The 16,348-nt window shown below is 39.8% G+C and overlaps 1 protein-coding gene across 1 annotated transcript in view; it reads right to left on the bottom strand.

Annotated features, from left to right (window-relative positions):
• Positions 1 to 1,254: 1,254 nt before the first annotated feature.
• The window catches only part of ASPG (asparaginase), a 48,320-nt gene continuing 33,226 nt past the window's right edge, over positions 1,255 to 16,348 (bottom strand). Inside the window, exons 13-16 of the mRNA XM_050897916.1 lie at positions 10,299 to 10,385; positions 3,732 to 3,831; positions 3,351 to 3,409; positions 1,255 to 1,677 (exon numbers count right to left, since the gene is read on the bottom strand). Coding sequence (XP_050753873.1) covers positions 3,356 to 3,409; positions 3,732 to 3,831; positions 10,299 to 10,385 — 241 coding nt within the window. The 3' untranslated portion in view covers positions 1,255 to 1,677; positions 3,351 to 3,355. The remainder of the gene's footprint in view (positions 1,678 to 3,350; positions 3,410 to 3,731; positions 3,832 to 10,298; positions 10,386 to 16,348) is intronic.

Below are 16,348 nucleotides of genomic sequence, written 5' to 3'. Positions count from 1 at the left end.
CTGGTACAGAAGTAAAGAATGGATGCTGCTATGGACAAATTCTTGCGTCTGAGAATCATTAAAAAAAAAGAAAATATTCCAATCCCAAGAAAGTCACTTGCAGAGAAGTTTATCAAGGGATTTCCTAGTTCAGTGCATCAACTTTTAGACTACTGACTAGGCAAGAGTTAAGATCGTAGGTCTAAATATCGTAGGAAGAAGAGTCTGCGCATGGTTTTTCTCCTAATCGTAAAAGTTTTCACAAACATTACTTTGTTACATACATCACCTTTATGTATTTACAGATAAGACACCAAAAAGGTGATGAATATGAAGCCTGATTTTTGATGTTAGATCTCATTTACTTAATTCTGTATTAATTTTATTCAATCTAAAGTATGGTTATTGCTATATAACATCAGTTACTTCATAATGAGACAGCATAGTTGTAATTTTTGTGACCGTAGTGAAGAGGTGCACTACTCTTCACATTAAAAAATGAGGCATTTTTATGTTTTTGTTTTGTTTTTAACTGGAGCACATACAGCGTTTCCTCAGACTACATGCACAGTTACCTTGTTTTAGGGGGATCTGATATGCAATATACCTTGGGAATCTTTTAATACTGGCAGGCTCAGCAAGTAGTCCATGCAGCTTTTCTCCATGATAAGAATAGCTGTGGGAAGGTTGAAGAGTATAAAGAGGAAAAAGAAAAAACCATCTGCACTTCAAAGATTCCCTTCAGATGAAGCAGATAGAAAATCCACATAGATTATTGCAGAAGCTGTAGGTGAAATTAAAAGTTGCCATCTCCAATATATGCATTTGCCTGAAGTATTCTCTACGTTTACATATTCTAGGGCGGACACAGCTGTAAAGATATATATTGCTTTTTTTCTTTAGTCTGAAAGTGTTGGGACTTTAAACTTGGGGTCTGTTAATACTGAGATCACATTTACAGTCCAAAGAATTATGTGTCCAGCATGTAGCAATCTTGATTATATTCCGGTCAGGATGTGGGAAAGATGCTATTAGAAACAAAACAATCAATTCACTTAGACGGTCCCACAAACATGCTTTATGGCATCTGCCTCCTACTCATTTTAAGTGAGGTTTTATAGTGACACATTGGTGAAGATTAGTACACAACTGCAGGCAGATGCCCATGACTGATTCAATTGTTTGCACTGACACTCACAATTGCTGTAATTGCAACTGAAGTGATACCAGCCATTGCAAAAAACAGACAGACAAAGTGAAACCAACATTGTTCCTCAGAGATTTTATTAGTTGAAACCCAGAAATGCACAATCCACTGTTTTTTCTTGGTATGAATTCACCACAGCATTTCCGTTTACTATGCCTGCAATACTGTCCTCATTGATTTAACATAAGAAGATTCAAAAGGCCTCTTTAAAAACAGCACTTGTACAGTAAAGGCAATACATTCCAGCCTGCTTGTTAAAAAAAATTTCCTTTCAGAAAAAGTGATTAAAAGATAAAGCAGCAAATCATTTTTAAAAAATCAGTAAGAACTTAATGTGATCCTAAATAAAGAATATTTCTAAGCTCTAGCTTTGCTGTATGCTCCAAGTGCAGCTACCATTGTTCGTTTTCTCTTGTCCTCCCATAATGTCTTAACACCATTAATGTTCAAAGCTGGTATTTCTGAAGAGGAGTGACCATCTTCTACAGCCTCTGGAGAAAGAGAAAATGGATGTTTAGAACTAGGCAGTATCCAAAACCTTCCTGAGAAGAGATTACCTTGTAGCCTGTCAAGCAAGTTCTCATGCAGTACTGAAGACTTCCTTCAGACTGCCTACACTACTGGTGGCTCAGTCCAAAGGAATTAAGAGATGATCCATGTAGGAGTTGAAGATTTAACACATTCACTCCCCACTTACAAAAGAAAAGTGACTTCTGCAGACCTATTTCACTGAAAATGGAAATCCCTTTGCAACATAACCCATACTCTGAAGGTATTCTTAGTGTCTTCATCCTGGACACTGGAAAACTTCCATTGAAATGCTCAAGACTGTGATTTTATCTAATCCTTCTATATCAGCTAAAAAGAAAGAAAACCCCACAACTTTACAGGAAAGCAAAAAATGCCTGATTCTGTCCTATGTTCATTTAGACCAGTACGCAGTGATGAAAAAATGCTATTGTTCCAGTTGCAGTTCCCCACTTATATACACATTAATTCACTCTCATTGATCAAATGGGACACACAAGAGGCAAGGTAGCCATGGATGCAGCAAAACCTTTAACTAAATTTCATGTTAATTTTATTAAATAAAGGAGATCATCTCCTCCCAATATTTAAATTGGGATTAGACTAGCCAATATATTGGAGAAGAGATATCTAAATCGACAACGTATTGCATCAAAAAGGAGTTCTGAGAAATGAAAGGGAAGTGTTTTCAATGTCTCCAGTTACAGCACAGCACTGGAGAAGGTCAAACGCCCAGACAAGTTTCCTATAGACTTGTCAGATCTGATGCTTTGAACACGAGGCTCACACCCGCCTCACATGCGCACAGCTAGGGAAACACACCTTGTACGTTAGCAGCACAAAAGGGAGTCCACGTCAGAGAGAACCAGGCAGCTACATCCAAGGTCTGAGTAAGAGAGAGGACATGGCATTGCCCTCTCCTGCGCCCGGAGGGGGAGCAACCCCTCGGCAGAGCCCTCTGCTGAAAGGGAGCCTTCTGCAGTCTATGTCTGTAGTACAACTAACTGCCGTCGATTAAGAATCTGCCCCACGTTTCCCATGGTGGTTGACTACGTTACACTAGAAGACAGGCTGGTGTAAGGCGCTCCATTAAAAGCTAGAGGGAGAGCCCAGGTGGAAACGCTGTCGGTAGCACAGTAGCACCTCCTGAGTGGGCGGCTGTGCAGCCGAACGGCTGTGATCGCCTCGCAGCTCTACTGGAGAAGGGTATGTTCCTGTGCTGTGGGCACGGCACCCTGAAAACCAGGCCTGGCAAAGTGCCCGATAAAAGGCATTTCCTCTCTAACACAGGCAAGACAGAGGAGCAATTTATTGCAACAGGCCAACGGAACAAGACGTTGTTGCCCTCAGTGGTTTTATTTTAGTAGCTTTTACATTCCCAACCAAGTTCAGAACCACACTGTGGGATGCACCATAAAAAAGCACTTCCAGGCTCAGGCAGAAAGAGGAATAAACATTAGCTCCACTCTACAAAGAAGGATTAAAGTACGGAGTCGTATCAGAAACTAAGGCAGGGAGAGCAGCTGAACCCAGACGCCCTAGGGTGAACTAGGGCTTAAATACAAAATCCCCCTTCATACACGTATATGCTGATCCATACATTTCAGAAATCTAGCACTTGAAAACGAGATCTTACCTTCTCTACTGCTTTTGTTTAAAGAAGTCAAGAACCTCCTTATGCCCTGTAGCCTCTGCCTGTAAGTAGAAACATGAATAAATCCTGCCATCCTGTGCACCAGGACATGCAAATACTTACTTGTGGGAAGTAAGAATATGTTACCACAAAATAATTAAAATCCAATTTAAATTTTAATTCCTCTGACATAGATGAGAAAATTCTGGCTCCAACAATTTATTACTTCGGAACAGCACCAGACTTGAGTTTGTAACAAACTCTAATCCGGTTTATAGTCCCCAAAGCAGCATTTACTTTTCCCAAACTAATATTATCCGACAGCGTGCGTTATTACTCACACAGCTAGCACGCCATACGGAGTACAGCCATATGCACACTTACTACTTGTAGGGGATTCCTGCCATCATAACCAGTTTGCGCCAGGTCTGCACCAGCTAGGTACCAGGCATACAGCCCATTCACATCACCTTTAGCTGCAAGGCTGGAAAAAGAATAATTAATATTAATTCTAAATCTTTCAGTCCGTTTCAGTGTGCTCCTGGGTCCTGTCAGTTAGTTCAGCAGCCAAATGCTGAACCAGAACAGGCTCAACATGGCTGCCAGGGTAGAGAGGTAAGTAAAGGAACACTGTTACAACAGCTTTGAATAGCTGAGCAAGCAACACAGCTTGATGAATCAGTTCCTTAAATTAATAGGGCTGTGCTATAAGTACTTACAACAGGCTAGTTTCACATAGTGGGTGTGACTATGACCAAAGGGGAAAAAAAGTCATACAGTTTCATATTTCACAACACAATATTTATCTCATGAAATGAGTTGGGGGGAGGGCAGCGGCTAAATCAAGATGCAGCTGAGTAAGTGAGAGCACAAGCAGATGTGCTAGCAATCAGTGTGCCTTATTTAAAATCATTAAGAAACCCCCTTCACAAGTTTGCATAACTGTTTGCTATCAGAAGTTATGACAACGTATTTATGTGATACCATTTAGACAGTAACTCAGCTACACTTTTTTAAGATAATTTGTAAGATTTAAATGGGCAGCAAGCGGAAAAAAAAGCTTTTTAAAGATGACCTCTGTCTGCCATGTATAACAAGCAACAGAAAGGATCAAAATGAATCATATACAAATAAGTGAGTTAAAGTTTTCAGAGGAATGTACACCAGATTGTTTCTTCGCACATCTGCTGGTAGTCTCATCCATAACACTTAAGGTTCATTTTTAACTTTTATTTTGGTAAAAGAAGGGCTAACAGCCTGTACACATACAAAAGCATGACCATCTGTACCAAGCCTGTAGACAGGCTCAAGTGACAGCAAGGCTGGGAGGACTACCTTCAGTTTTCCGAAGATACCAACATGTGTCAGGCTTCAGACCTGAGCTTGCCGTGTGCTTGCAGATTGCTTCAGCAGAACCACGCCAATAATCATCAAGTGAGGCTGAATCTCATTAAGAGAGGGGGAACCCTCCCCAAACTTATTAAGTTCAGAGTTTGCTGCCTTAAACGGTGCTTGCTGTGGGGGAAAGGCATACTGCTGGCAGCAGGGATGGAGGACGGTGACGGGCTCCTGGGTATGACAACCAAGCCAGGCAGACCTGGTGGAGAGTGGAGAAGGCTGGAAGATGCAAGGGGCAGACAGTCAGGTAAGCTTATGGAAAAAACAGTGAAAGCAGGGCTGCAACATTTACTTCTCTGCTAGGCTGAAATCACTTCTGTTGTTGATTAAATCTCTTAAGTACCTGAAAAAATGTTTTCAGGGGAGTGGAAGCCTCTAATTGCAGCGGTCCGAGGAGAAAGTCAGAGAGAGGCTTTTGCTTGCAGCAGTCCCAGAGGCCGGGCGCGAAAAGGGAAAGCAAATGGTCTCTGTGTTTCTCCAGGCAACCCCACCAAACCTGAGGCAGGGCAGAAGACCTACAGCTGGGGCTTTTGGGGGACAGGGAAGTGGCAGTGGGGTGCTATGAGGTTTAACAGTGCTTCAGTCTGACATCATGAAGAAAAGGATCAATAAATCATTAATGAAAACTGCCATCACAAAAAAGGCCTCTCGGAAGCAATAAGGAAACAGAGGAAGGCAAAGGAGGTCTAACAGGAAGCTCACTGGGAAGTCCTTAAGGAAACTGCAGGAAAAAGTAAGCATTAATAAAGAAAAAGTGTAAGCATTAGTAAAGCAGAGAAGAATTGCTTAGCAGCCACGTCTGGAACACAAGAATTATCTTTCTTTACAAAGACAAGTCTCTTGCTGTTGACACTGGAAGGTCCCAGAATTAAGGAACAAACAAACAAACAAACAAAAAGCCTACCTAGCAAGCAAGAGTTACAAGCATCTCCAACACTGGACAGGAAAGCACTGTATTTGCCAAACAGAATCTCATCGTTCAGCCACGTGCAAAGCGGAAACCACTTTGGGCAAAGGCTAGCACATTTAGAAATATTACCAACCTACATACCCAGGGCAATTCAGCTAGCATCACTGTAAGCAACAAACAAGGACTACTGCACTTACTTGAAAATTAACTGCCTAATAGCACCTGTTCAGAAAGAGCAATTTAACCCACATTGCCAGAGGCCAACACTGTGAAGTGGTCTCCTTCAGTGACATTAGAGCAATCCAGATACACAGAAGTATCTTCAATTCTGCAGCAGCCATTTACTGATCAAGTGAGAAATGTATTCTATGGAGACTGTGACCCAGAGAACAAAAAGTGATGTAGCTTGTGAGAAAATTTAGATGCTGCTCTAAATAGAAGATACCTACTATTCACTAAATTGATTATCATCAAGAACACCACAAAACATTTTCTCCAATTCCAGATCTCCGTAGTCAAGCCATGTGCATCTGTATTTCCTTTACACACTGTAAGTGTACTTCATACAGTCAAACATATGCATAGGACTTCTCAACATACACTATAGGGACCTTTGCTCTGTATTTTTCTCAAAGAAGATATTTATGCCAGCAATTCCAACTACAAGTACATCCTCTAAGCAGCAAGTCTATCATTTTTATATCATAAAATGGAATAAAAATAACTTCAATATACACTTACCAGGATGTTTAAAACCTGCTTTGTTGACAAAGAACTACTTAACACATTTTACTAAACTCTGACTGATAACTTTTACTGCAGATAATCCCAGGTATGCTGCCTATCAATACTCTTGCATTTAGAAAAAATGATTGTGTACCCATTTCACAGTTTCAGCACGGCTAATGTAGCCATGATGATCACAGAGCTAAGATACCAAGAATAGTGATAATGCAATTACACTCTCTGATTTTGGGCCTCCTCTCACACTAGCATCAAGCAAACACAGTTACAGGAGCTGCTGTTTAAGGGGTGCTCTGTTATTGTCAAGGTACCAGGAGCGAAGCTGCTCAGGTCTCAGAGGGTTTAGAAGGACAAGGGCCAATGCAGTTCTAGATCTGGGAAGTAATGAGTACAGTGAAATGACACCTCAGGGTTCCCCCCTGCCGCCTCAGGTACTAGGATTTCATCTTTCCCAGAGACACAAAGCTCTGCTTTTTCAGCGATTCTCCTTTTTCAGTGTCTATATAAAGCGATCAGGAAAGACTTTCTTTTTTTTAGGTGTATCATCACCCTGACAGAAGAGAGAATCTTTTTTTTCCTTCCTTTTTTTTTTTTAAATGAAAATCCTCAAAAAGCAAGTTAAAAGTCCAGCACAAGGCATGGTTTGTTCTATCCTGAACACATTTAGGAGTGCTGCTCTTAGCTAGTATCTCCACGTCTCTCTCAGTTGAGACAAATAGACTTCTTTGAAAGATAGAAGGCATTAGGAGCTTGGTCCTAATTCCTGCAGAGGCATATTTATCCTTCCTCCCCCAGCCTTACCGCCCAGGTTTATGTTAAATTGAAGAGGCTTCTTATTCTGAAACTTGCTGATTTTGAAAGACTGCATCCTTGTATATTATAACATATCATTTTATGAAATCTAAGAATATGAAAGAGAAAGCTGGTTTGGCTTTATGCCCCTATTTAATTTTGTGAAGTACAGAATTGAACAGAGTATCTCAATTCTATACAGGCTTTTTTCCTTTAAAAAACAAACACAAAGCAACTGTTGACCAACTCCAGAACTTGACAAGCCTTCAGAATAAGTCTGGGTGTCCCAATTTATCTCATCATGGTTTGGTTTTGCAGACAGATGACAATACTACTGCAATATGAGAAGAGATTCTGACATTTCTAACAGATTACTAACATTGAGATCTCTTTCTCATTTCAAAACAAAGCCATGAACCAGATACCAAACATCAACAAAGTGATTCTAAAAATCAGACTAACACCTCTCACTTAAAAAAAGAAACCAGCAAATGAAACCATGAAAGATTTAATAACTAGATCATCTTGGCTGCACCTATGTGCATCTCCACTTCCTACACAAGAGTTCCTGCTGATACTGTCCAACCCTCAGTTCTGGTTGGTACTCCTTTCCCTTTCAAACATCACCTATGCCAAAGGAGCACATTTATTTTTATTTTATCTCCAAAATCTTCCAACTGAACTATTCTATTCTATTCTAAAATCATGAGTCTAAACAGAAGGAAGCTGAGGAGACAGAACACAAAAATCACTGTTTATGGTCTTTTATGAAAGCCAGTTTGTTTGAGGATAGGTAAGTGGCAAGGCAGGAAATATGATTATAGCTTCTCATTCAGAGAGAACTGTATGGGAGAAAAAAGTTAAGTTAGCTCAGTGCAGGAACCCAGAGCTTATCAGAAAGCAAGCAGCTCTGTCCTTCTAAACCCCAAGAAGTTGACATATTGCCTTGGAGACAAATTCAGACTGGTACAAATTGCAGCTTAAGGCACATTACAAGATAGAAGAGATGTAGGAAAATAGTTCAAATTAGACAGAGGGAAGATGTTATAAACAGCTTGTTCTATTAGCAGCTTGACCATGTGAACACGTTGACTGCCATGAAGGTGCCAGTGCCTGCAAAGAGAAGGCTTAAAAGGAGGCAGTAAGAGGTAGGACAGAGAAGTGAGCCCAAGCATGCTGGAAAAATGAGTGTATCAGTCAGGTCATCTATGGATACTCCAGAAGAAGCATCTGAGACATTTTGGCAGGAGGACAAACACCAGTACCTCAGATTTAATAACTTTTAGGCATCTGAATAACGCTCTGTGGAAAAAGTCCACTCTGGTGTAAAAGACTATGCCAGGCCCTCTAAAACAAGAAGAGGAAAGAAAGCCCTTCAGCTGTGCAGGAGCAGCGTAGGGAAGAGCCACTGTTCACAGACACTTCAGTGCTGTCTCGAAGCCTGACCGCTGCCTCAGGCTGGCTGTGCTCCTGGTATAGGCCATGCAGTGACGTCTGTCAGTGGGCATGCCTCTGGCCGCGGCTGCTACTCCAGCTGCTGGCTGGGAGAGAGCCACAGCCCTGGCTCCTGATCCGCACCGAGGTGGGAGAGCCTCTTCCCCTCTCACCCTGAGTACACCACTCTGTGCTGAGTCCTCATTCAGCCTCTGCACACACGTGCGCTCCCACCCTCTGTTTGGAAGATTTAAATTGTTTTTATACTAAACTTATTATCATCAATGCAAGTTCAAAATATCTTAAATGTTTATTATCAGAATATCAGCTTTGAACAACAGGAGATTGTGCAATACAGATGCAAGGTGTATGATATTCCCTAAAATTCTGTAACAAACTGCATCAGAACCACGTTTCGTTTAAAGGACCCTTGTTCTCTTCTTTTTTTTTTTTTTTTTTTGACATACTACTTCCAGGTCAGCTAGCCAAACGGGTTCTGCATGTGGCACCAGGGCTAAGTAAGGGGCCAATTTATTTGCAGAGGAATGTCATTCCCTAAGCCACTCCTCTCGCCTTCTTGGCAAATGGAAACTACACAAACCAAGGGTTTAGTTCTGTCCTATCACTTGCAGCACCCCGGGAAGCGCACATTTTAACTTCATGGTGAAAGTCTTATTACCCAGTCTCCTCTGAGCATGTTACGACAATGGAAACACTCCAGCTAGTATTTCTTGATTCCAGAATTACTCAAAGGACAGAGTCCAGTTTCTATACAGAACACACATAAGCTTTACCTTGACCTTGTTTTGTAGACAATATACAGCACTGGCTGGTCCCTACAAGTCTCATGGTTTCCTGCCAAGTCCTGATATAAAGGCCGGTACTCAGGGTTATTTTGTTTGTTTTTAAGTAGAAGAGGAGAAGAAGAAATGATGTGAAAACTATAAGCAATTTTAGGAAATACATGAAACCTTCTTACAATTTTCAGAGTAATTTGTAATTCAGGACCAGTACTGGAAACAATAAAATCAAGCATCTATTTCTTTTCATAATATATATCCATATCATTAAACCACCCTATATATTAAAAGCAACTGTATGGCAAACCGGCTTTAACAGAGGATTATAGCCTCTTAAAATTAAATATAGAGACGGTGAGCAGCTGTTCAAAAGTTTTGGGGTTAAACCTATTTGTCTATTTGATTTAGTTATTTTTAAGAACGATGTTATATGCCAGTTAGAGCAGAAGCCATTCCCATATAAGTGAAAAGTGGATTTCAAGAAAATAAAAATGATGCACTATGTGCCGCTTTATTCTCAAATAGAGATGCTATCAAATCACACCTTGCACAGCTTCCTCCTTATCCTTCCTCAGTGAAAGTGCTTGGAAAAAATGGGACATATTTGCTTCCAGTTCACTTATCCCCACAATACTCCCTACTTTGGGGCTCTCTTCAGTTACTGGTGCTCCAACACAGAGTTGATTCTTAATTTCATCACTTCACTTGTTTCCTCATTATTAGTCTAGCACAGAAATAGCCATGTCACGTGCCAGAGACCCAACTGTTTCTTCGAAGTTGTCTATACACTGTTCTCCATTCTGAGAGTCTCTTCTGAAAAACCATCCCCTTCCATCCCAATTTCAGGGCTGCCTCACCTTATATCACATTTACCTGCAGAGTATTGTTCCAATGTTCTCCAAGTCTTGGCCTGATAGGTGCGCTCCCGTTTCTCGTAACAGATTAATCACTTGTATGTGCCTTATGAAAGGAATAGGAAAAACAGAGAAAAGTGTCTTGACCGGTAGGTTTTTTTTCCCTAAATCCAGCATTACTCATATACACAGTCAGTGAAAGTTCTTATATGATATTTGCCACCATCACAGAAGCAATGAATCTTCTCCAAGGTGACAGATGTAGTAAACAGATCTGCCCTCCCTATCAAAAAATCATTCACATACTATGCTTATGGAAGCATTACGTTCACCTCTGAAAATGAAAGGGATGCATCCCTTTCTCTTCAAAGAATTTTTATTTTCTTTACCTTAGTGCTAGCTTAATTTAACACTTGAAATATTAGTGATTGAAATACACACAAGCAGTGAGGACATTTATTACTTAGCATCATTCCTGTGTTTTACAGAATAAATGCCCACATATATCAGTCTTAAATAAAACTTATGTCTTGCAGATAAGCAATGAATCTTTAGGTTAATGTAGAAACTAATCAGGTTTTTAGGGCTTCAAAATTATGGTAAGTATTCTTACGAACGTCCCACAAAAGCACATCTTTTCCTCACCCCCTCCTCCCAATACCTTTATTATTTATTTCCACCTGGAGTCTTTAGGAGGTCTTCCTTGTCCTTTACTTTGAGATAAAGGGACAAATAGATATTTAAGCAATACCAGCCAATTCTATACCTTAGTCAGATGCTTGAGAAGGTCTATGGAAAAGGCCAGTCTCTAAAGGTACTGTCATGGGTAGAAAATAACATGACAGATGAAAAATGTGCAAAATACATTTTTCACGAGTGACCTAGTGAAAGGTTTAGAACTATGTTCGAAAAGGAGGTGACAGCATGCTCCTCTGCTAAACAAATGATCTAGTTGACAAATCCAAACAGGTTTTTTCTCCAGAAAGAGCATGATGACACCAGTAGATCAGGAACAGTTGCATACTTCCTCTTTTAAGTAAGTTGCTATATCATAACACTTCAAAATAAAGAGTTAGGCATATCATTGTAATAGGAAATATATGGGCTTTCCCAACCCATTACCTAAAAACTCATCTGTAGTAATTAAAAATAAAAAATAAGCTCACATATACTTTCTGCTTAATCACTTGCATTTTCTTGGAGGTAGCCATGGGCCTTTCCATTTTAGAACTGGACTAAACTGCTTATCTAATCCCTCTGCCTCTTTTTAGGAAACTCCATCTTGAATGAGAAGTTACTTTACAGTTATCCATATTAAGCCTATGTAAGCTTATATGTTTCATATAAGATCTTAATTTATAAACTAAACAAAGAACTGTACAGAAGCTATAGGAATAATTTTGCTTTTCCAAACATAGGTTATTTAACCTACCAGACAGATTTTTAAAAATTGTCCTTTGTTTCAATTGACAGCCAAAAAAAAAAAAAGAATCTTTCTTTGTTTCATGGCAAAGCACTGCTGGAACAGCACATACCGCAAGTTTGTTCAGTTATGTAAAATATTTTCTCAGGTGGGTCCCTTATGACATGGCTAGTCATCCACAAGCATCTCCTTGAGCCAGCAAATAATGGCATGGCTTCCTATTTTTCAATCTGTGGTGAAGAATGAATTCTACATGTATGAAATTTTTAGCTCAGTTTTAAGCAGAACAGTAATTAGCTGAAAAGAAATTTGACCTAAAATAGATTGAAGTAGAACATGTTTGTTCACTCAAGCTCACATTGGGTACAGAACTGAACATGGGGAGCGTCTGCTTACTCTCCAACGACTGCCCTGGAGTATTCCTCATTTCCCACCTTATACTCGAAAACACAGCATGAAACTAGTGCTTTTTAAAATAAAAGCTATGCTATGGGATAGCACTAAAAGATAAAAGGCAGTAAAGTATGTAATGTTGTGTGGTATCTTCCCTCAATGTGCTCCCCCTATGAATTCCGTATCTCTGGATTCCAGCGAAGAGCCAGGCTTCTCTTTTCCCCTATTGTAACTATTTACTCCTCACTGGTAGCGAGATTCCCTCCAGAAAGCACTTCATGTCCCACCTACGCCACACAGCTATTACTACTCTGAGTGAGACTCTATAAATCTTTGATACAGACAGATTTGGGGGCATTTACCCCATGTGTTTAATACAGCAAATTTAAATGAGGAAAAAAAGTGGTCTGAAATAAAATAACTCTTTAAGCATTGAAACTAACAGTGTTTACAATAAATGCTTACAATAAAACATTTCTAAATAGAAGTACATTGTCCTGATGACTAGGAATCATTCAAAATCATGTTTCTTGGTATGGTGGGAAGAAGAGGAAGTGTTGTATACCACTGCTTGTTAAAGGAAGAGTAAGGGAAAGGAAGAATAGGGACAAATAGTAATGTGCAACTTCAAAGTGTTAAATTTAGTTCTGTGACTGTGAAGAGCAGATCCATCCAAGAAAGCAAGCGGACCACCTCTCACATTCCTATCACTGAACATGAAAACTATGCGGGGGGTTAAGTCGCACTACAGCTTGTTCCTACGTGCAGCCAAATGGTATCTACATTCTGCAGAAACCTAAGCCCTATCCAGAGTACCACTTCTGCTGTCTTGTACCTGCCACAAGAGCATTACTCGTATTTCAAGAGGCTGGCTGTGAATTTTCTGATACTGTTATGTCTTAGGCACACGAGAGGTATTTGTCTTTAAAAGTTGTTTCTTTAAGTGCTGATCTCCTGCAGCTTTACAAAAGCCTCGCAAAGGTCACAGTTTAGCTGATCTGAAGTTCAGCTGATGTCATGAGCCACGAACTTCTTGGGAACGGTTCAAATGCAATTCCCGTTCTAAGGTGACAGCACAAAATCAAGAGCAGAGCAATTGCTGGACAATGAAAGTTCAAGGTGTAGAGGGAAGGCCAATATCACCATGTTAGCCTACAGTTCACAGCTGCTTGTCCAGTCTAGCCCCATCTGATAAGCAAAACCATGAAGAGCTATTGTCACCTGTGAACTGCTCCTGACTCTCCCTTTTCTTAGTGCGCTCCGTTACCAAACCGTGGCTCTTGGTCAGACATAGGTTATAGAAACAATGCTATTTTGCATATGTTACTTCAGTTAGCCTTTTGATACTACTACTGGCATTTCCGCTCTCTAAAGGAAAAAACAGAGACAAAAAGTGTTTCTAGTGTCTCCTCCCTGCTAGATTCCATTATTGATAATACTGGAGATAAAAACCCCCAACGTATACCAATATTTTAATGGATTAATAGCAAAAAAAATGATTCAGTGTGGTCTTCAACATTCACTGCTATAAGCAAAGTCTGAGTTCCAGTTAAAGACATCCGGACTTTTACGAGTTCGCAAGGGCTCTGGATTCACAGCAATCAAGGTGCCGTACAGTACATATCATCTTAGGCCTTGACTTGGCAGACACTTATTAAAAGTGAATCAACTTCAAAAGGGATGAATCACACATGTGAAATTAACACACATGTAAGAGTTTGCAGGATTGGGGCCTTAGGGTGCACACCTTCCACCAACTCTCTTTAAAGAAATGCAGGTGTAATGTATATCCAAACTTGACTGGCTTCATTCTTTTTACTGCTTGCTCCCCTAGCAACTGGAATGGTTATGGCAGGATCAGCTCAGTTTCACTTGTTCGGTTTTCTGCATGGTATCAGTGGGAATTTTATACTTAAATACTGTAAGGACAGGCTTCAGTGCGCTTCTGGAGTCAGTGGTGGTTAGATTTTCACTCTGCCTTAGATTTCCTGAAGTAATGTAAATGTAACCTTGCAAAATATCAAGTATTTAAATTCATATTTACGTGGGAGGTAATTTTACTGCCTCTAATCTGATGTTCTCACAGCACTGTATGAGCAACTCCCCATTTTCAACCTTTTACCACTGCTCTACAAGTAAATGGAAGTGCTTTTACTACATAAAATATACACAATTTTTATTCAAGACATTTTCCTGCTTAGAGAGTTTCTGTTATTAAAAAAATATTATTCTATTGTTTTGAAAATGAATTATCCCTTGAGGGTACTCTAAGAAATTAAAGGAATGCTACTAATTTTGATCAAGCAACTGGCCTAAATTAACAGTGGTCTGTTTAGCTTCATGCATAAAGTGAATGAGACTACACGCAAATTGCCAAGTTACAAAAGAAAAAGCGGAAATGCAGTAGTTTATTTCTTACTTAGAAAGGGACTCCACATTTTACCATCTAAAGAAACAAAGAAAGAGTCACTTAAAGTCAAAAAATTTAAGAGACTATCATTGATATAGATCAAGTTGCTGGTCTACCAGCTGACAGTGCTATGTTAAGAAGCTTTTAAGAAGAGACAGAGCTCCTGATCATCTTTACAAATTATTAATGGAAAAGAGAAATCTGTCATCATTATATAGGTTTGCATGCTAGGTTAAAAGGCAAGCCACTGAGAAATGTGACATAAAAAACTGGAAGAAAGCTATTTTTAAGATGAGTGGATACTATATTGCAGTTAAATGCCAATTAAACAAATATTAATTCTCAGAAAATGGGATTAAGCTGATGCAATATTCAGTAAAATTGAGAAAGTTACAATATTAAACAGTTTAAAGCATTGACTGCTCATTAAGATCAGTCTCCCCCCTTCCCTCTCTGCCACTTTGTACACTGCATCAGGATAATCTCTTCGCTTTCAGCACGCAACTGTTTAATAGATAGAATTTAAATATTTCTGTAGCAGAAATCTTTTTAGTCGGTATCTAATTACGCACATATACAGCTCTCTGATCTTTACCATTCTTGTTCATATGTTTATCGGTGTGAAATGCAGTGTGAGTATACAGCAGACCATAAATACACATTTATGAGATTAGTTCTAAGTCAACTCTTCCTCTCATTCCAACAGTAGAAACAAAAAGAGAAACTGAAAATGGTTATGGTGTAGTTTCCTTTTACAATTCCCTATATCAAAATGGGTGTGCAGTTTTAAAGAGCTTAAGAGTCATAGTAGGAGTCTAATATAGGAGTGGCAATGCTAAGGAATCCAAACAACAAGCTCATGTGAAATTCCTCAGGCGGTAGATGGGTGCGGTAAAAAAAGTAGGTGCCTGATTTGCAGGAACATCTAATGGTATCTAATGCTTTAGCATTTTCTCACATTGGACCAGAGCCACCCCTATTCAACTGCGAGGTTATTTGTTTGATTTGCTGTTGGGCTTGTTTTTGCTTTAAGACTTTAAGGGTTTGCCACTGAAGGGCTTATATATTCATGAGATAAAGCAACAACTATAAAGCCATAGGGGACCATGCAGTAGGTATGGCAATAGCACAGTGTGGCCACACAGGACTTCAAGTCTCAAGTTAGCAGAGCCTGTTGAGTTTTCTACACCTGGTCTTTGACATCGAAAAAGCCTTCAAGTTATTACTGCAGCCAATGCAAAACCAGCACTGTCAGACCTCCCAGGGAGCTAACTCCAGCCTGACAGACCAGGTGAACTTGTCAACACAGAAAGCTGTAGGAACATTTGGGACAGACATCCATGAAGACCATGAAAATTCTATCAATCCAGGCTCCTTTACAGAAAAAAGCTTCTCTCCTGCCATCATACACACTGAATATGAGATAAGGAGCTGAAAGTGGATCAAAGAAGCAAGAAGAGATTAGGGCATGCAGCTTCTAACACGTTAGAAGACCAATGGCTCTATGAATCCCCAGGCTATATAAACTAAGTGTTTTAAAATTAAATTTTGGTAACTGTTATAGTCTGTGCTATGGCCATTCCTTAGGACTATACAACATGGAAAAGACCAGTAAATTGCATGTCCGTGACTACCATTCAAGAACTGCTGACATCCAGAACAACAGGAAGAGGAAATCCACAAAGCAGGCAGAGCCATGCAGCCATCCCATATAATTATGAGTGGGTGGAAGGGAAAAATCAAAAAACCAGTCACCCAGCAAGAGACTTGGGAAAGCACTGGTGGAAGGGAAAGATTAAAACATGTCAACTTACTGGTATATTTTGTGCCAATTGAAACAGTC

This window comes from Gymnogyps californianus, chromosome 5, assembly GCF_018139145.2.
Source record: "Gymnogyps californianus isolate 813 chromosome 5, ASM1813914v2, whole genome shotgun sequence".
Classification (NCBI taxonomy): Eukaryota; Metazoa; Chordata; class Aves; order Accipitriformes; family Cathartidae; genus Gymnogyps; species Gymnogyps californianus.
Note: the sequence above shows the minus strand (reverse complement) of the source record. Positions and strands in the feature narration are given on the sequence as shown.